At 44.3% G+C, this 20588-nt stretch overlaps 1 protein-coding gene across 1 annotated transcript; it reads right to left on the reverse strand.

Annotated features, from left to right (window-relative positions):
- Positions 1-1581: 1581 nt before the first annotated feature.
- LOC149326500 (uncharacterized) lies at positions 1582-19520 on the reverse strand. Its single transcript, XM_089564595.1, has 9 exons — positions 19337-19520; positions 19168-19256; positions 14109-14316; positions 13618-13692; positions 11849-11944; positions 8827-8898; positions 6318-6379; positions 3745-3967; positions 1582-1694 (listed from the first exon to the last, which is right to left on the reverse strand). Exons 1-9 carry the CDS (start codon positions 19518-19520, stop codon positions 1582-1584), a joined length of 1122 nt encoding a protein of 373 aa, XP_089420721.1.
- Positions 19521-20588: the final 1068 nt, after the last annotated feature.

Here is a 20588-nt window from a genome sequence, read left to right on the forward strand (position 1 = left end):
GAGATATTTGAAATCTAAATGCATATTTGAAATCAGCATCCTATGATACACCTGCGTGCCAAGTTTCAACAAGTTATGTCGAAAAATAAAAAACAAGTTTTCAAGACCCTCATCCCCCCTTAAGTTGGCGCAGCATGGTGCAGCACTTCCACCCCTGTACACAGGATTTTCTGCAGGTCTCTTGTCGACTGTCCTAGCTGAAGAAAAAGAACAATAATATATATAGTATGCATACACAACAAATGCATGCAAATGTTACAAAAGTCATACAGTGGAATCTCGATTATGCATTTCCCTTTCATGCAACGATACACATTTAACGTCAAATTGGCACAGGCCCGACGTAAACCCATAAGAATAATGCATTAAAAGCCTCAATTATACAACTGAAGAATATGCACACCCCGCTTCATACGATGGCTGGCGGGAACCGTCCGGAATGGGAGAGACATTGGCATGCAGAGCACTTTATTGACAGAAGTGATGTCAACCAAGCTGTTTCCAGATAGAAATCAAGACGGAGACGTGCATGCAACGTGTGACCAAGTGCACCATGGCCTGTAATGACTGTTCTGCCGACGGCTCAGACTGCGTCCGTGCACGCAACCCACATCCATCAGTGCGAGGCAGTCCGCCTGGCCAGTTTTTCCACGCGCTTCACTTACGAGGACGGTGGGGAAATAAACTGCACGTTCATACCACCATAAAGTTATTGTAGAGGCGGTAAAAAGAGTAGACTTTTCTGTGATCGCTGGTGGCTAGTTCAAAAGCGCTACCCGCTACACCTTGAGTAAAGCACAGGTTAGGCCGACAACACCAAGCAAGCGGTGTACTGTCAGCCGGCAGAACGCACATCACTGCAGAAATCATGCTAAAGGTGAACATTGTGCTTTCTTTTTTCCTTTAAGATACGAATTCTTAGTACAGATACTGCTACCTGCTTCTGCGTAGTGACAGCGGTTCTAGAGAAAGTTTGAACAGAAAGACATGTCGCTGGCACGGCCGTATATTGCGCGCTGCACATCTCCGAAGGGTTGGAGTAGTCATATTCCTGGCGTGACGTTCATATAATTTTTTCAAGATTCATCCGACATCTACTTAACGTGCAGGAACAGAGCGCTTGCATGCCTTGTCTAAAGCCGTCTCTTCCACGCTGAAAAGCCTGGCTGTGCGCGGTCTCAACAGTCTCAAAACATGAGCGCAAAGGGAAGATCGTTTACTTTGGATGACAAGAAAATAATCACAAGGATGCTATCTTCAATAATGCCCAGTGAACATTACAAAACACTCCCAAACCTTCCTTTTATCTGTCTGCTAACATGGTCCATAAGTGCTGTTAACAGTCTGGTTCCTAAATATAATCTTCCGTGCGCTCATCTGAGTAGTCGACTACCCTTAAGCAGAAATTGGGTAAAGCAGTACCTCACTATAGTAGGCAAATTCCAGTAATATTTGCAGGTTATTCCAGTGCCTAAGTGTCCCATACAGACAGTTAGGAAATACAATCAAGTTTACGAATTTTGTGAGCACATGAGCTCACCCAATCTATTCATGCATATAAGACTTGGCTTGAACAGATATTTACCGCCGCAGGTCACAGCACTTCTGTGCCAGGTAGCGTGTCACTTTCTTGTGGCGCTTTTGCAGGTCCTCGGCCGAGCATCCCTTCAGCTTCAGATAGTGCCAGAAGGAATCTGCGCAGATGGGGTAATAAGTAATGTTAGTGTGGTTGAATATAAAAAATGAGCAGATGCTGAGGCAGTGATCGAATAACGAGCATTAATACACCTAACATAGGTCGCCAGTTTGAATCCATGCTGCGAGATAGGCTCTAACTAGTAAGTCTATGCTGCACGACAGGCTGAAACGTATGACACCATCTGGTACATTCTGTGCCAAACGGTTCACCCACAAATATTACACGAATGTCGAGACTAAGCAGCCAGACTTTAATGCGTGCCAGACAGATATACATATACTGATCGACATAGTTTAGTTTCGAGCTGTGGTGCTCGAGCATCACACTGCCACCTGCTATTATTTTATTCCATTATGTAACCCCCTCGGTTCCCATGGCAACTGCTGGGATACACTGCTGCATTGGAGGCTGCCATCTTGGATTCTATCCATGATATCAGCACAACTCTGAGGCTCAAAACGCAACCAGGCTCAGAACGCAACGCTCTAAAATTACTACCTCGGGCCAATAGCTCTGGGGAACAAAGCTTCACACACTGGTGCATAATATCACACTTCAGATACACCCAGCAAAGCGGTAGAGAGAAAAGCCCTTTAATGAATAACAAAATTTAGCTGGAGTTTAAAAACCCACTTACACTTGCATAGGTTTGGGACTTGGGGGAAAACAGAAGAGAGATGCAGAAAACTGCAAAGGTTTTCAAGCAATTTCAACAAAATTTCAAAAATTATACAGCCCCTGAATTTGGGATGGCATACATCAAAGTGGCGACAAATGGAGTGACAAAGTTCCTTACACACAGTGTGTGCATTGATGAGAAATGAGGAGGTTTTAGTGCTTATCTGGGAGATTAACAGCAAATAAAGTTTATTGCACATCTCTGCTGGCTATGAAAGGCTAACCGCCGAATTCAGAAGTGCACCTCAACTCTACACTCTGTCTCCACTCTGTGGAGTGGAGAAAACAATTGCTCTTCCATTTGATGGGCAGTTAGGATTGAAGAATGCTACTCGGCATTTCTGCAGACGAGGAGCTGCTATAGAAACCTTCTTCCAACCCCCGTCCCTCGAGGAAGCATGAACGGCAAATGAAGGTGAGAATAAGGCGAAAAGTTGCCTTTGGCTATAAAAAAAGCATGGCATGTCTATTAAATGTCTGTTTTGTCACGTTGCACCACCTTAAAAACACAAAGAACCTCACCGTTTATTAGCCTAGTAAACCATCTTTTGCAAGCTGCATGACGAAAGCAACAGAGAAAAACTACCGGAAACGCTTGCACGTCTGGCAACCTTTGCTGCCAATGATGTAGCGTCTATGTAGGCATTTACGAATCGCATGAAAAACTGCCACAAATGGAGTAAAAAACTGCCGTTCGTCAACTTGTGGGAGCTTTCGCTGGCCTGCAGAGGCCATCGGCGAAACTGAGAAGGTTTATGGGGTTTAACGTCCCAAAGTGACTCAGGCTATGAGGGATGCCACAGTGAAGGGCTCTGATAATTTCAGCCACATGGGGTTCTTTCATGTGCACTGACATCGCACAGTACACGGGCTTCCAGCACTTTGTCTCCATCAGAATGCGACTGCCGCGCCTGGGATCGATCCTGTGTCTTTGAAGTCAACAGCTGAGCACCGCAACCACTCAGCCACTGTGACGGCAGCAGAAAAATAAGATTCCCCAGAAGCGAACAGTGCATGCGAGTTTGGAGCCCAGGGGGTTTCTTTTGAGCCGCACTGTGTCGTTCTTAATGGATCTCTAGTGCTCCAAATTTCCTGGACATTAGAAGATTTCTGGTACTGCCTCCTGCAAGAAGTAGGACTTCCTGGAACGCTCTGGAGTCCCAGTATATAGCTTGGAAGTGAACCCCCTGGACTCTAAAAAACTTCTGACAAAGACTGTACCTTATACAGAACACAATGGGCCACATTGCAAACTAAAACAAAAAAGTATAGGACACTAGTAAGAATTGATGATGAAACGCATGCAGCTGAAAGCAGATTTATTGAAATGCATAGTGCACTGCGATAGACTAATGGTTTTAGCTTACCTGACACTGAAGCCACCTTCACTGGGGACAGTGGAGGGTAGGTTTTGGTAAGCCCTTTCGAAAGGGCATTGTTCGACAGAGTGCCTGTCAGGCTCCTCTGCGACAGGGTTTCACTCCCCCATAGGGACACCGCCAACTGCTTGCAAAAGGTGGAGTCCATGGCAGACCCCAGCAGCCGCTCCCATGTGCAGCTACTTAAGTAGTTGCCATGGCCAACATGTACCTGAAGAACAGATATGAGCAAAGCATAAATGGTTTGTAATATTGTTTTAGATACAGAGCTCACTTGACCTAAAACTCCGCTAATATGAGAATACCTATTTCTGTGGCCTATGAGGCAAAACAAAAGACATGTAAAAGATGTAAGAAATATGAAGCACAGTTTTTAATGTGATTCCTGAAAAACAGCTTCAGATCATCTTTGCAGATGCAATCAAGCACCTCTAAATCTTCACTTATTCATCCTAGCAGTAACCAAGTGACAACATATGCCCCTCACAACCTGCAACCTTTTTGCGGAACATCGCAAGACCAACAGGCTAAGGACTGCTATCAGGTGGGCGAGTTGGTACTCATTCTTTGCAGCAAACAGCACAGAAGATGGCGGTCTAAAAACAAGAAATATATATGGCACAGCACTAAACAGCGTGACAGAAAAATACGATTATAAATTATTTAGTGGTCATAGGTGAGTACCCCATGGTGATTCATGCATAGTGTCTTCCGGCCGCATCATTGTAGAGACGAAAACATGCCACAAAAATTAGGTGCCTTACTCTTTTAATAGCTACACGGCTGGGAGTTAGACTCGAACATGGCAAGCATGCGGAAGGCAGGAAATTCGATGTGGACAAGTAGTGCGTTCGGCGACGGCACAACCAAAAGGATGGATGCATTGAGGAACACAAGCTGCAAAAAGCATGCTACCTGAGGCAAGTCACGCCAGTTTCCTGAACCGGAAGAACAGCTGCTCTGCTATGTGATAGAAGTGCAGATCAATGGCTACGCATTGACAACGGACATGCTATGCGATTTCTTGTGGGACGAGCATGCACCAGCCAAGAGTAGGAAGACTCCGTGAGTAATGACAGAATGTAGAATAAATGCCATTCGCTCCCCTGTTGGCATTTTTACTTAAATTTTTTTTTGCACATCGCGTATATGGGCCACACCCTGAAAACTGCCGCCCCTACACACGTTTATGCAGAATTCAATGTGGACGAAACCACTCTTTTCTACCAGCTGTTGCCAAGCAAGATGACACATAACGAAGATAGCTGTGCAAGGAAATGGAACAAGAGCATAAAAGTCATGAATGTGGCAAACATGCATAGGACAGAGAAACTGCAGCTCCCTATTATAGGAAAGGCTCTCAAACCTCACTGCTTCAAGAATATCCAAATGCTGCCAGTACAATACACTAGGGGTGTGCGAATAGTGGTTTTTTGATTCGAAGCGAATTCGAAGCGAATAGCAATTTCTTCGCATAATTTCGAAGCGAATAGTTTGAATAGTACTTCTGGCACTAAAAAAAGGCTGAATGACAGTAGGCATTTCCAAACCATTTATTTTCCTAACACACGATGCCATTACATACTGCATGAGGCTTTATTTAAAACCATGCTTCAAAATTTTAAGAGAGCACCTAAAGTGAGTTAAGAACAATTTTTACCAGTTTGGTAATAAAAAATTATAACACATAAAAATACCGTCTGCTTTCTAATAAGAAATTAGAGATAAAATACAAAAAATTACAGTATAACAGAACGGTGCCAGTAGTACAACCAATAACTGAAACCATAGGAGTAACTGCACTACACTGCAGCAAGAGCACTGAGAAAAATAATGAAAAAAAAAGGACATTCTGCACTACCGGTGACCAGTGGTCGAATGTGTCGAATGTCCAACACTGGGCTAGGCAATCACGTTCGGTGCACCGACTTGCCACTTGCGTTGCTTGCGTTTCTATAGTTTAGGATCCTCACTTCTTGGCTTGGATTGCGCCTCCTTTTAGGCTACGCCGATGGGACTGCTGCGTCCAAGTGCTTTACAAGTGAGGGAGGCAACTGGTGTCGCGCGCCTATTTTGCAGTTTTGAGGAGGGCAAATATCATGCTCTGCATCACATTCACGCTTCGAGAGACAAAGTGATGACTATTACTTTCACAGAAAATAAGCAGTAAGTCACAACAGATCATCACCAATAAATATTTTGAGTTGCAAGTACTTTGTACCATGATCTCAATTTTGGCTTTTTTTTTCAATGACTTTTGATTCTTCAAATAAAACTTAATTTAAACTCATTATCTTTGTGAAATGTGAATTAAAAAACTTTTACTGTAGTAAAAATGTGTATGTAACCGAGGAACAGTACTAAAATTTTTCCAGGTCACAAGCATTGGACACAACCATGACACAAAAAAAAGGCATGCATGGCATCTAATATGCCAGTCAATCAGTACCAACTCGCCCAAATCACAACCTTCATGAGTGTAATATGCCTCAAGAAATGATTTTTCTTCGCCTCCACTGCTGACAAGTATAACACGAAGAAATTGGCAAAATACTACCCACCTCTCCTGCTTCATTTAAGACCCCAACAGTAGGGTCAATCTCCTGTGCTGCCGGCCCAAGAGCTGCACAAAAACAGTGGGATAATTAACAACCAAAAAACGTAGTTTTTTTTTTCTATTGGCTCGAAAGACTGCTTCATTACGTGCTATGCTATTTGATCCTTTGTACGCTGCAGGAACTGGTTTCCAATGGTTAATGATAACATTCACATGGTAGTGACGGCAGTCTGACAGACAGTGAAAGGCTTTCAATAGATGTTCTCTATTCGGCTGCCTTGTGCCTACAAAAACTTGACTTGGCGGTGGCATCAAAGGTCAGAACGACGACTGCTTTCGGCCGCACTCAATTTATGGCTGGCAAACAACTTATGAGATAAAGGGACGAAAGCAAGCACAACAATCTGAAGCAACATGGAAGCAGTTGCACATTGCTGCGCTCATTTAAGAATGATAAACCTAGTTCCATCTCGCGTCACATTGTGATAAAGCTGCATGCCGGTGACATTCAGCATGGACAAACATTACAACCTTTCACAGCAATGTCACAGGCAGCTATCTTTCTCAACACCAGCTGTTGTATCAACTTCTAAGTTAAGGCGGGACGAGGGCCTTAAAACAGACCTTTTTATTTGTGGCTATAATGTCATGAAATATTGCACACAGATGCGTTTTTCTCTTCTGATTTCAAATATGTAGTCGTAATTGAGCTGGTGGTCTTAGATCAGAAGTTATCTTAAATTCTAGAGTGTAATTAGGTAATTTCTTACGCAGCTTTAATGAACTTTCTCATTGCATTTTGTTGCTTTTACTTACATGAATTGATAGCCAGCAAATTCCCATACCCGATGACATTCTTACATTTTTGGTTTAGGCCACTTATAAATAGCAATTTACAATTAGCTTAACGAGTTGCCATGTAATATACCTAGTGTGACCTTTTACTCTCGACATAGTATGTCAGGATGGCATGCCTTTAAAGAAAAACGAAGAATGTCATCGGGTATGGAAACTCTCTGGCTATCAGTTCATGTAAATAAAAGCAACAAATTGCAATGATAAAGTTCATTAAAGCTGCGTAAGAAATTACCTAATTACATTCTGGACTTCGCAAGATCTAAGACCACCAGCTCAATTATGACTGCATATTTGGAATCAGAAGAGAAAAATGCATCTGTGTGCAATATTTCATGAGATTCTAGCCATAAACAAAAAAGTTAGTTTTAAGACCCTCGTCACCCCTTAAAAAGTTTGGGTTGGAGAAAATATCTCAATTTACTAACTTGTAACATGTTTTTCACTGTTTCTCGAAGGTTCAGACCCTGACTTACACTTGAGCACTTATTTTCAGTTCATGTGAGCTTGAAAAGAGAAGGGTACTGCCAAGTTACAGGAAAAGCTTCACTTTTCAAGCCCACAAGTCCTGCTGAAACTGCAATAGAATTAAGGCCTCAGCCCTTCCTCACAGGTCACATGAGGAAAGCGTGCTGGGTATATTTTACAAACCAGCCTTTCTTTTAAATGACCCTCTAGAACTGGGGCAAGGAGGATGTATCTGTGCAGCCAACCTATCTACATTAGTTGCAGGGCCGAAGATGGCTCTGGGCCCCTATGGGCAGTAGTACACCCCATGCATTATTGATTCTGAACATGAAAGCATCACTAATTTAAAATTTTAGATAATTTTAAGAACTTGTGCACACAAAGACAATTGGGCACACTAGACATTCTCCCACACTGAACCGCTCAGCGGAGAGCACACTTTTATCCCTCTCCCATATGTCTTTACTTTAGTTCCTTTGAACTGCCCTCTGTCCCACTTTCCTGTCTTCGGCTCTCAACCCCATCTAAGAAGGGATGACTGTGTCAATGAGCAGCCGCCAATGAGTACCCTTCGAGTCGAGCGCAAATAGTTTTAAAAGAGCTAGATGTTAGGCTAGTTGGATTTGACAAACTATACATATTTAAATATAATATTTTTAGTACAACCAGGTCAGGAACACAAAGAATGAAACACTCGTGTATTGCTGCTGTTTGTCTTTCGTTCTTCATGTTTCTGTCCTGGTTGCACTAAATAAGTATAATTTGTCGTATATAGTTTTCTTCCAGTCAGACGAACCTTGACCTTCTTGAAACCTTCATGATGCGCATCCCACAAAACTTGACGTTATCTCTACTACGTATGAGAGCACATCAATGAAACAGCTGCACGTGATGCAGCGAAGAGCTCCCTTCTCTGCCCATGAGGCCACCCTTCAGGACAGAACATGCTCTGAAGGTTGCCCACAACACAATATTTTGTCACAAGTGAACCTGCTAGCTGCCAATAGCCTGCCGAAGCTTGGTAATCAGAAAAGCTGGCCACACATGAAACTATGTGTTCCCAACCCAAGTTACGCCTGTTTTTACTTCCAAGGCATTATTACTGCGAGGGAAGCGTGGAAATGCATCCAAGAATAGCTTAATAACATATTTCTGAGCCTTCTTTCTTAAGTTTTCTTCAGCATACATACCTTTTGACCGTCTTGCCACCGGCTGTAGGCTGGAGCCGGCAACAAAAGGCGCCTCGCATCCTGGGTCGCTCACTGCTCACGAAACAAGAATGACACATTAGCCAGTTGCATTCAAATATCCTACCTTCTAAAAGAATTTTCAAATGAGGAACAATTGCACAGCATTCCTACACAGTGCCAATCCAACACAATGACAATCTTGGCAGCGAGAGAACAGTTTACATGGCCTGTAACGACTATTCCCAACTTGACAGGAAATATCCAAGGCTTGTCATGCCAATAAATGGCTTTGCTATGAAAACAAGCCATGCACGTCTACAGTTGTGCCTTGCTAATATGAACTCAATATAAATGCAGTGATATAATTGGCCGAAGCCAATTTGGAGCCGCCAAAAATGCTTTTTGGTGCACAAAAGTGATTGTCTGGCGCAGTCAAACACATACTGTATTTTCCAGTGCATAAGTATTTTTTTTTAGCTTTCTCATTGATGCAACTTATATACGGTGAAAAAGGACGTGCCAATATGCAGCATCTTTTGCCATTTCTAGCAATTATGTTTGAAAAGAAAATTGATGAGTAAAAGAAAAAATAACAGTTGTTGCAGTTTTCATGTAGTGCGATCCACTACCGTGATCCGCTTACGCGGGCACTCAACTACACCTGTGCAGTGGTAGGCATGTGCTCCCCAGAGCCATCTGCGCAATACCTAGATAGCTCACTGTGGATGCAGTTCACGGTAATCAACAGTTGTTGGGGGGGGGGGGGGGGGTGCCGCTGGGCGGCCCCTCCCCCATACCAAAGAAATACTAAAGAAAGCCATACTAAAGAAATAAAGCAAAAAATTCAATGCCACGAACAACGCATTTCCAGCGTACCAGTCGCGCGCTGCTGCCTCTTCGATTTAAAAGGTCAAGCAAGATGCTACAAACTTGAGCAAGCATTGAGGAGTGCCTTTACAGAAACAAAAAATCAGTAAGCTAGCAAATTTCCCCAAGAGGGACCCCTGAGACCCTAGGCGCTGCACTGAAAAGTGGCGAAGACGAGCGACAAGCGCAATTATAATCTTGTGCAAGCACTTGCACAACCGAGTGAGAGGTGGCTCTCTGCACTGATGAGTCAGCGGCGTGCTGCTATCGCAACACCTAGCGGCACGAGCTCAACAAACGATGAGCGGCAACTAGGAGGGACAGAATTCGCGCACTCACAATTAAGAAAGGAGTGGCATGCGCCGAGCACTGGTCTCTTCACCAGGTGCACGGCCGCGAGAGTGCGCAGTGATATGCTCTCAGCTGCTCCCACAACCATGCGCGATGGACCAGTGACTTTTGCCCCCGATAATACATATTAACAAGGCACGGCTGTATGAACAAATGCAGTGCTTCCAACAAGAACATACCTGCTATCTGACAATATTTAGTGAGATTCATTCACTTTAGGGAAAATCAACTTGGCTTAGCTGGACTCTGTCCAGAACAGCAGTAGCACGACCAGTGCATGGCAGTGAAATGATCAAATACTGTACATTTCATACTGCTTAGAACGGACAAATTAAGGCTGTAACATTAAAATTCTCAAAATTACCAGCAAGGCTGCAGTTAACTGAACTCCTGCACTAAGGTGAACATGTGCCTGAGAAGCATAAACGCACAAAAAGTTCATACCAGCTGGCTGCGGCAGAGGTGAGGCTGTGCCGGCATGCTGGCTCGGAGTCCCAGGAGCAAGGCTAGGGACTGGAAATTTAATGAGCACATAAGATCATTTCATTTTCAGTGAAAGAGTTTATATTTAGTGAAAGCTTTGTTCCTTTCAGGAAAAATCAATTAGGCTTGGCTGCACCCTGTCCAGAAAAGCAGTAGCTGGACCAATCTATGCCAGCGAAATGATCAAATAATGTAGCGCATTAACACAATTCTAAGTCGACCCATTCTTTCTAATTTGAGAATCTGAATTAGTAGGTTCAACTTGCAATCGAAACCAAACCATAGCGCCGTAAATAAAGGCGAGAGAAACGAGATACCAGGGATGCGCGTGGTTGCAATTTTATGCTTGCATTTGACCATCCTGCTTTTTTTTTTTCAGAAGGCTTTTTCTTTTACTTTCAACAATGCAATCAGCAGTAAAAAAATGCCGATAGTTGATGGAAGGGCCGAAGTACCAATCGCGACGGCATTACCACTTAGAATAGCAGCACTTCTGGGGAGTGTTGGTAGCTGATAGAAGAGCCGACGGTGCTCGCATGTAGTTTCTTTGTGGCTTTGTTTGATGCATTTGACAACTGCCGGCCACGTTTTACCAGTTTTTAATGAAGTGCTTCATCAATCACCATTTGTGCTCTGGGTCTGTTAAGCGTCCAGTGCTTGTTGACGGCTACATTTAAGATGGCTGCCATTCTTTGTGCTGAAGGAACGAACAACTACGTGCCAGGCTGCAAGTTCGATATCTCAGAATGAGGGATACAGGCAGGTGTGGCAGCTGCAGTGAGGCAAAACTTGCAGTTGTTCCATGTGATATCGTGCTGTGGCTGTTTGCGAGTGCAGGATTTCGTGAACAACCACGTGCTTTGGTTGTTTTCGCAGTGAGGGATTTCCCAGGATGGCGGTATTAGAACGACGTGCTGTCAGACCGCAGCAGCGACGACTAAGGCAGTGCTAGTGAGGACTATGGCGCAAGTGTTGATGAGTAGCCCAGTGACTGACACATTTTGATTTTGGAATGTGACCACGGCCATGCCTGCATGCGGCTGCCAATAGCGGCTGATGATAAGTGGCGGTGGCCGGGTAATGCTATCACATTCTACTTTTAAAGGCGAAGCTTAAGCAACCTCCAAGTTTGTTTGCTTTTTTCTGACACGCAATATGGGGGTCACCTTACAATCATGCAAATTCGGTACATTTCATGCTGCTTAGAACGGACTAGTTAAGGCCCTAACATTAAAATTTTTGTTGCAGTTAACACAAATTCTGCACTGAGGTAAACAACATCAGGGTGTCTCAAAAGCATGAAAGCACAAAAAGTTGATACCTGCTGCCTGTAGCGGAGATGAAGCAGACAGAGTCTGTGGAGGACTGCTGATGCTGCTGGCACACTGGCTCAGGGCCTCAGAAGCACGGTTGGGGACTGGAAATTTAATGACCACATGAGATCGTTTCATTTTTAGCGAATATCTCTGACATTCTGCATATTCTTCTATTTTTTTAATTTAGTTTTATGCAACTTGACTTCCTTGCATTTCCCTTTATATTCTGCCTGGCTTAGTGCTTTTTGCATCTGAACTGCATCTTACATACACTAGTGTTATTTAGCCTTCCACTCTGTATCAGTAAATGTAAATGGGACTGACAGCACCCAACTTTTCCAGTGCAATGGAAAACTTGCACCCCTATTACACGACCCCTTTAAACACCATTTCAACTGACTGTCATTTCAACTGAATAGCAGTAAGCTGTGTTACAAGCCAGTGCCAACAGCCTTTGAGATCTGAACTACACTTCAATTTGACTAAAGTCAGCGGCCCAAATTGAACAGGTCCACTGATAAGATGGACGTCAATGGACCTGTCACACTCACCTAGTCAAGAGAATTTCTCACAACCAAATCACACAAAAGGCTGTTGCCTTATCTAGAGTAAGTTAATCAACAACTTTGCTTGAAACTGCCCATGTAATAGGGTTATTACTGTCTAAGATGCTAGATTCTGCAACAGCTTTGTTAGAAATGCTGCAGAATATCTTTAGAAACAATTTTTCAATCAGTGAATGCACTCGTTTTTATGCATTCCAATTCTGGAAACCATGTCAGAGTGCACAATTGCATACCAGGAAAAGTAATGTACCAAAGTATAATGCAAACCTGACCTTCCAGATAACAATTTCAGTTTTAGTATAGAGCAACATCCATTTGAGTTTTCATGCCCGAAGTTTTTATGGCGCAGTGACATACGCCTCGTCGACAAAAGTTTCAGCGGATCATGTTTACTGCTTCATCCAATAAATGCAAAGAACTGCGACGCTGTCTAGTGACACAAGCTCAATGCACTTCATTGCCAATGTAATGAGCATAACTTTTAATTGAAATGCACACTAGAGAAGGCGTAAACTATAATGAAAGAAGAAAGCATTGAGCCTTTTACAACAAATCAGTAATGTTTCACCGAGTTGTAGTCACACGGTGGGATACACCGATAATGCCAAGGTTTCATGGAAACATAGCACTTTAGTTTGCTTTACGTTTTCAATGGCAATATAAAATTATTAATCATTGTTCCTTGGCACTGCAGTGCTCATTTTTTAAAATATGAGGAAATATCGCTCATTTCCACTAAAACTTCAACACATTTTTATCAATAGTAGGTTCCCTGAAATTAAAAAAAAAAATTTCGAACAAAACCACATCAGGCATGATAGGCAATTTTCCCCAAGAAAATTGGGGGCAAAAGCAACAGACCCCACCTCTACATTCTGGTCCTTGCAGCTCGGCGTGAGAACGCCACCTGACAAAACACTTTTGGCATCGAAACCGGCACAGAGAACCTGTTTCAACACCAGAAGTGCTTTTTCAGGTGGCACTCTCACTCGTTCTTTGAGACAATGATTTGCCCACAACGACCATGTTTTAGGTGCACTCCAAGGATGACATTTTGCTTCAGCCATTTTTGTCGTTTTTTTGTTCACACCATTGGTCACGTGGGCGCTGGCCAGTGTAAATAGTGCTATAATCTAGATTCAATAGCAAATGCTGAAACACCTGCAACATCGCTATGCCATTCTGCGTTGCAAAAGAGCTTTACGAACCTGCTGCTTCAGGTAGCCTTGGCTGCACACAGTTTGCACTCAATAGCCCATGCCTGGACTCCGATATGGAAGAATCTGAGAAGAATTTACAAAGAGAAGCATCAAATTACTGGACAGACATGCCAGGTTGAGAACACTGAAGATGAGCACACAAATTGTACAGAAATGCTCCCTGCCTTCTCATACCTAAAATTACAAAGGTAGAATCAATTGATGGCGCACAGCTGTCTTGATGCAACCTAAACACTGTGCAGGTGTTTTTCACATGCAGTTCTTGAACTGTGTAAATCCTACTAATAGTGAGCACCTCCTGCAGGAAGGCAGCCCTTTTCCACTGTTAGCCAAGTATATAGCATCGCAAAAGCTGTCACTTTGTGACCAAAGGTGAAAGCCTATGCAAAATAGCAGACGGAGGGCACCCCCTCACAGCGTGGTGCAAAAAGCAAACTTGCTAAACAAGCACGCATTTACAGCACAAATTATTCACATACCCTTATCAAAAATTTTCGCACAGAGGGCCTTCTGTAGCTCCATGTTGAGGCTCTCGAGCTCTTTCACTCTTGCCTCCAGCTCCGCAACCTTGGACTGAAGGTTCATTTCCCTTGAGCCCTCAGTACCTTCCATGTCGTCCTCCATCAGATCATCTTCAGCCCTTCTTTTTGCCAGGGCCCTAGCCCTGGACTGAAGGTTCATCTTGGACTGAAAAATAAAGAAGTGCTTAGTCAAATTCTTGGTCCTTCACCAAATGAAGTGGATGTAAGCTCTTTGCAAGCAGGATGAAATACTGACTTATCAAACGAATGATTTAGGCCTTATGGGGCTTAATGTCCCAAAGCGACTCCTCTAGCATTTCGTCTCCATCGAAATACAACTGCCGCGGCTGGGATCAAACTCGTGTCTTTCAGGTCAGCAGCCGAGCACCATAACCACTGGTCCTAAACCTTTTCCCAAGCATTTTAGCCCACGGAAAGCCAACTACCCCGTCAAGGGGCAGCTTGTACCCCGAGAAAACTGGTACAAAAATGAGACTAACAGAAACTCCTCTGATTAGACATCACATTAGAACGTGACAAAATTGCAACCATAAAAATTATAACAAGTCATTTTGCCTCCTGTGCAGGAGCTTTGTTCACAATGAAGTGATTAAAGCTGTATTGGATTTAAAGAGAGGGTCAGGAAGCATATGTACACTGGGGGTTTACTTCAGTCGCTGCCATTTAGGATGTCATTAGTCATATGCATAATTACAGTTCTGTTGCAGGCTAAGGTGAGCAAAAAACTTTTTTTTAGTTGGCAGTATGCACAACCACATCCCCCCATCAAAAGTCGTAGGCAGATAACACAGTGTTTGGCAAAACTACTCAAGACACCGTTTTGTTTCCAAAGCCATTATGCTCTTTTCGGCGCATCACATTTCCACCTCGCTAATGCAAACACAGACGGTTGAGCAGAAAACGATAGGGCAGACTGGCTTGTAGTGACATACATATGAAGGCTATGTTGTCAGCATCATTTTAGTAGCATACAGGCATCAAGCCAAGACAAACAGTAGGCGAGAGGGCACGGTGAAGCAGAATTACGAGCCCGAGGAACTGATGAGTGCTGGATAAAGGCAATATCTCAGACTAAACAATGACAAAAATGGCACAGAAAGAAACTGGAACCACCTCTTTCACCTTCAAACAGCAATACCCATGAAATTAATCAGAAATTAGGAACAGATTCTTTTCACAGCAGAAAACTAGAGTCACTCACGCACTTATTGCTTCATAACTTATGAATAACTGAAGCCTAAAGCAGCTCCCCTGCTAGTTGTTGTTTAGAACGGCCAAGAACTTTTGTTTTTCCAAAAAGAGGATGGCATTTGCAGCTCAAACAATGCTTAAGCAGGCTGTTAGACTGAGATGATTTAAAAGAAGCAGCGTGTTCAGTTAGGTGTTCACTGAAGCAACGGCCGGTCTGCCCTATTTAGACACTGCTACAACTCAGAGGGGCCTCGTAAACAACACCAAATTTGCACGCAACGAGCATGCATGGTTACAAGCTTGATGCTGCAAGCCAGTCTGTTACGGCTTTGGCTCGCCAGTGCGCAAAGGCTCGACAGTTTTCGAGGTGCCTAGAAAACAACTTCCACGCCAAACTTGCTTGTTATCCTCAGTGGACAGCTGGGCATGCATTCAGTTCCTCGAGCAGCTCTTTCCTCGTTGGAGTTACATAGCCCTCGTCGCAGCGCCACCCCTCCTCCTCTGCTCTGAGGGTGTGTTCGTCGTATTTTCCCGTTTTCGTTTGTTTACTGGATGTTTCTACTGTACTGATCTGTGCACCTTGTTTGGATTATTCGTAGCGGCGACTTGGGTTTTCCCGCGTTGAGCTTACACTTACACCGCGAAAACGTTACCACGTTCAGGAACTGCAGGATAAGTGTTGCATTTGGCATTCGAGGGAAAAGGCAAGAAATTAATTTATGTTTTGAGCAAGTGCAGCGGGAAACAAACTAGATGCAGCATCACTATTCTCTCTGTAGACTTTCTGAGAGCTGGATGCATTCCTTCTAGGACTGTGGCAAGCAGTAGGTCAATTGCACACAAGTTTATTTCCCTCTGGTGCAAAGTAAGGAGTGCAAACATAAAACCCAAGTTGGCGCTACAAATAATTAAAACAAGGTGCACACATCAGTGCGCAAAGTAGGGAGTGCAAACATAAGAAAACCGAAGTCGCCGCTACGAATAATTCAAACAAAGTGCACAGATCAGTGCAATAGAAACATCCAGTAAACAAACGAAAACGGGAAAATACGACGAACACACTCTTAGAGCGGAGGAGGAGAGGCGGCGCTGCGAGAAGGGTTATGCAATGCCAACGAGGAAAGAGCCCCTCGAGCTAGTAATTCTGCTTCCGTTCAGCGCTGGATTATGGGGGGGTGTCTAAGGGGGCTGCAGCCCAGGGCCTCACCTCGGACAGCAGGAGAAGGGGCCCACTTATTCTAACCTGCTTAGTGTATGGAACCGCGGGCAATGGAACTTCGAGCGACACGTATGAAGCGTATGAAAACCAGAACGAGAAGATGGGCCCCCCACCTTATGTAACTTCATTTAGCCTAATCAGTTGGGCGCAGCTTGTCGAGCTGCAAAAACAGGAATCCCCTGCTACCCCGGAGGGGGCCTCCTTTCTTACGAAGCGATATACGCGTTTGTGTACGGATTCCGGAAGGGTTTTCGTGGTTTTCTGTCAATCCCCCTGTCCAGTGGCGTCTGAAGGTGTAGTGTGTTTGAGAATCCTGGTGTCGGCATAACAGGTGGGGCTCCTGCCTCGCCACCAAGAATTCTGCTGGGATGGCTTTCATAATCCGCTAAAAATCCACTAATTAATTTTTAACCCCGCACATATATCCGATGTAAAAAATACTTTCTTGGCGCCCTCTGCATGGCATACAAATATAAGGCAATGCAACGCATCAGTGTCACAAGTATGATTAGAGCAGGGTAGGCAAAAACGAAACTAGAATGCGCAGCAAAATTTGAAGCGGCGTCTATGTGTGCGAGTATCATATACAGACTGTTGAGAAAATAAACGCGTGCAGTAGAATGCTTTTTTTAGCCACACGGGTGGATGTTCGAATTTTGCACAGATAAGACATTTGGTCGTCAGAATTATATACAACACCAGGTTTTCTTCTTTCGCTTTACCAAATTGAAAAACTAATCAGGCTGTGCTAGCTTCTCGGAACTCCCACAGTTTCACTTTGTGCTCCGGCGGCCACTATGGGCTTTAACGTCCCAAATCAAGTCCAGCTATGCGGGACGCCGTAGTGGAAGGCTCCAGTCAATTTCAACCACCTCAAATTCTTTAAAGTGCACTGATATCGCATAGTGCACATGCCTCTCGCATTTCGCCTCCAGCGAAATGTGACCGCCATGACCGGGGTAATTTATTTTGTACGTTCTTTTTTCTTGGGATCGGTTTTGTAGAGCCAGGTGAAATTTAATTTTCGAGTAAATAAAAGGCGCAGAACTGCCTCACTTCTAGGTGGACACCTCAACTGTGCCTTGAGGGGAGGGAGGAAGGTGTGAATGAAAGGAGAGAAAGAGGTTTCGTTGGTTTATTGGTTTATGGGGTGTAACGTCCCAAAGCAACTCAGGCTATGAGGGACGCCGCAGTGAAGGGCTCCGGAAATTTCGACCACCTGGGGTTCTTTAACGTGCACTGACATCGCACAGTACACGGGCCTCTGGACTTTTGCCTCCATCGAAATTCAACCGTCGTGGCCGAGATCGAACGCGCGTCTTTCGGGTGAGCAGCTGAGCACCATAACGTTACACTGATCCACCGCGGCAGCAAAAAATAAGAGGTGCCGTTGTGGAGCGCTGAGGAATAATTTCGGCCACCTGGGGATCTTTAACGGGCTCTGAAATCGCATAGCACACGAGTAACTTTTTGCATTTCACCTCCATGAAAATGCGGCCACCGTGCGGCTGGGTTTGAACCCGAGTACTCGGCTCAGCGCCGAGCACGCTCACCACTGATCCAGGACTTAAATGCTGCTATTCGAATGTGCCCCGTGAGAGTAGTAGCAAACGTTCGACGTATAATCAAATGAATTTAATAACTTGCAATAATACCCTCTCAGGACACTAATTAATGAGTGTTTCTATTTCCTAGTCGCTGCCGGCAGCCGGAGTACCCAGCTTTACCTGCAGGAAGCTGGCTCAGCCTGCTTTTCTTTAATGCGTGAGCATTCAAACAGTGCTGCGAACAAAAATCCCACTGTCGGCTTGCGTACAGTGTCATTGAAAGAGGAGAGTAGGCGGCGCGCGCAGCGCACTGCAATGCAGCCCCGCAACTTGTCGGTAGGTTTGAGTGGCTCTTCCGTGGCGTTCGGCGCTCGACCACAGATGTACACGTGTCGCGCGTTCCAAGAGTCGCGTTGTGTTTTGTGCGCTGTAAATGTAATGCTACTGCGTTACTGTTGCATGAATCCTTTTGGTTGCACTTCGTTCTTTTTAATTAGGTGTAATTACAATGGAACATGGGATTTATTTGAGTAGTGTAGCATGGGGACAAGGGGGTCAGTGGTAAGAAAGGGAGAGGGGGCCTACATTCTCATTAGCCCAGGGCCCCCATTTTTCTTTACCCTGCCCTTTCTTTCAGTAGCAAGTTAGCGCTCGTCCTGTATACTGTTTTCTCGCGCTAAGCCCACCCGCAAATCAAAAAATCTACTGGAACGACTGTTTTCTCGCGCTAAGCCCACCGGCAAATCAAGAAATCTACTGGAACGACTGTTTTCTCGCGCTAAGCCCACCCGCAAATCAAAAAATCTACTGGAACGACGTTTTTATTGCTGCCGTGTGCCCGACAACACCTGAAAGCTGTGCAGGCAAAACGTGGAACGCGTGCATGAATCTCCTAGGCTCATCACTGATCCAAAAACTGAGCAATAATATCAAGAACATGGACACAGTACACATGCTGATACTGGTTCAACGACAATAGCGGTTAATGTGGACTAAGCGCATAATGTTCAGCAAGCACAGGAAAGCCGGTTGGACGCACCTTTTTCCGCGGCGGGCCTTCCTTGGAGGAAGACTTGCGCGAGGCCATGCGCTTGTTCTGCCGCCAAGTCCTCATTTCTTCTGCAGATTCTGCAATTTTTACCGCAAAATTATGATAAGTGAACGCCAAAACCGTGTTCGGCAACGCCGGAAAGGGTCCTAACACTTACCTGTCATATGTACAATGGTCGCCTTATAAAACCCGCCCCGGGTGGTGCTGTCGCCTTCCCAAAAAACATCGTACGACTTCCCTCTCTCGAAGTCGTCGATGTCATTGGGACGGAAATTCCTTACGTCGGCGTCCGATACGACGTACCGCTTATTTTCGCCTTCGTATTGTACCAGCACGTACATCGTGTTGCTTCAAACAACGTGCGTGCTCACCTCAGTACCTCTGTACGCTAAGCGGATTCTCCGAAGCGGTATGGCTACGCCTAGTCATGGCCGGCAACCGATTTGACCAAATGTCTTCGTATTTGTCGGAAACCAAACCGCACCAATTTTTCTTGTAAACAAGCATTTATCTGTCATATTTAATTAACGTTTAATTTAATTTAGTCTATCAGGAATATATGATTAATTTCGGTTTTCTACGCTAAGGTTTTATTATTGTTTTTACTGAGTGCCTTGAGTGTAGCAAGCAATGTGCGCCACCATGTTTGCGGTGATAACAAGAACTACAGAGGCTAGAAGAAGAACTACTCTGAAGCCCTACTGGCGTGGCCAACCTTATGTCTACGGACTTGATGGCTCTTGCTTCCCACGCATTATTCTAGTTCACTGTATCTCTATTGCAATGGTTTATGGATGATATGATGTCTTCGCGAGCTGGCCCGCTACAAGCTGCATGTAAAAATAAAATATATCTGGCTTAAAATCATGGCCGCGGCCTAGATTCGAGTAAATATACTATAGCTAATTTGATCAGGCAATAATGCTACTGCACATATTCGCAAGACTTTGTGCATGCTGTAGAGGGCAGCAAAAAGTTCATGTCCTTTAAAATGTTCAGGCGTATTAATGGTGTCAATCGCAAAAAAAAAAGAAGACGAAAACAGAATTAACTGATCAACAGCATGCATATGTATTGCAAATTCTTTTCACTAGCTAGAGTGTACGCGTACACAAGCTATATAATAGTTGGTTATTCTATGGGTTATTCATAACACACGTGTCGTGACGTAAAGAGGGGTGACACAATTAAATAGCATGTAGCAATAGAATGATCAATGCAAGTTGACGGCGTCTTCCTTGTTTCTTTTTGTGTGTTATACATAGTTGCATCGTTATGCAGTTACTACATTAATTTTTTGCTCAATTTGTTGCACGTACTATCGCGATCGAAAGAAGCACGAATAACGCGGCGCCTGCGCGCTCCGCTGTTCATATTTCTTTTGATCGCACTCTTACATGATCGACGAA

The sequence above is a fragment of the Amblyomma mixtum genome, chromosome 10, assembly GCF_055824585.1.
Source record: "Amblyomma mixtum isolate Tamu chromosome 10, ASM5582458v1, whole genome shotgun sequence".
NCBI lineage: Eukaryota > Metazoa > Arthropoda > Arachnida > Ixodida > Ixodidae > Amblyomma > Amblyomma mixtum.

Bases quoted from the DNA above. Each gene is read 5' to 3' on its own strand.
- LOC149326500 (XM_089564595.1), bottom strand. From the start codon at position 19,520: ATGTACGTGCTGGTACAATACGAAGGCGAAAATAAGCGGTACGTCGTA. The intron at 14,317-19,167 runs GTGCGTCCAACC...TTTATTTTTCAG, and splicing joins AAGGCCCGCCGCGGAAAAAG to TCCAAGATGAACCTTCAGTC. The intron at 11,945-13,617 runs GTTCGTAAAGCT...TTAAATTTCCAG, and splicing joins AAGGCTACCTGAAGCAGCAG to TCCCCAACCGTGCTTCTGAG.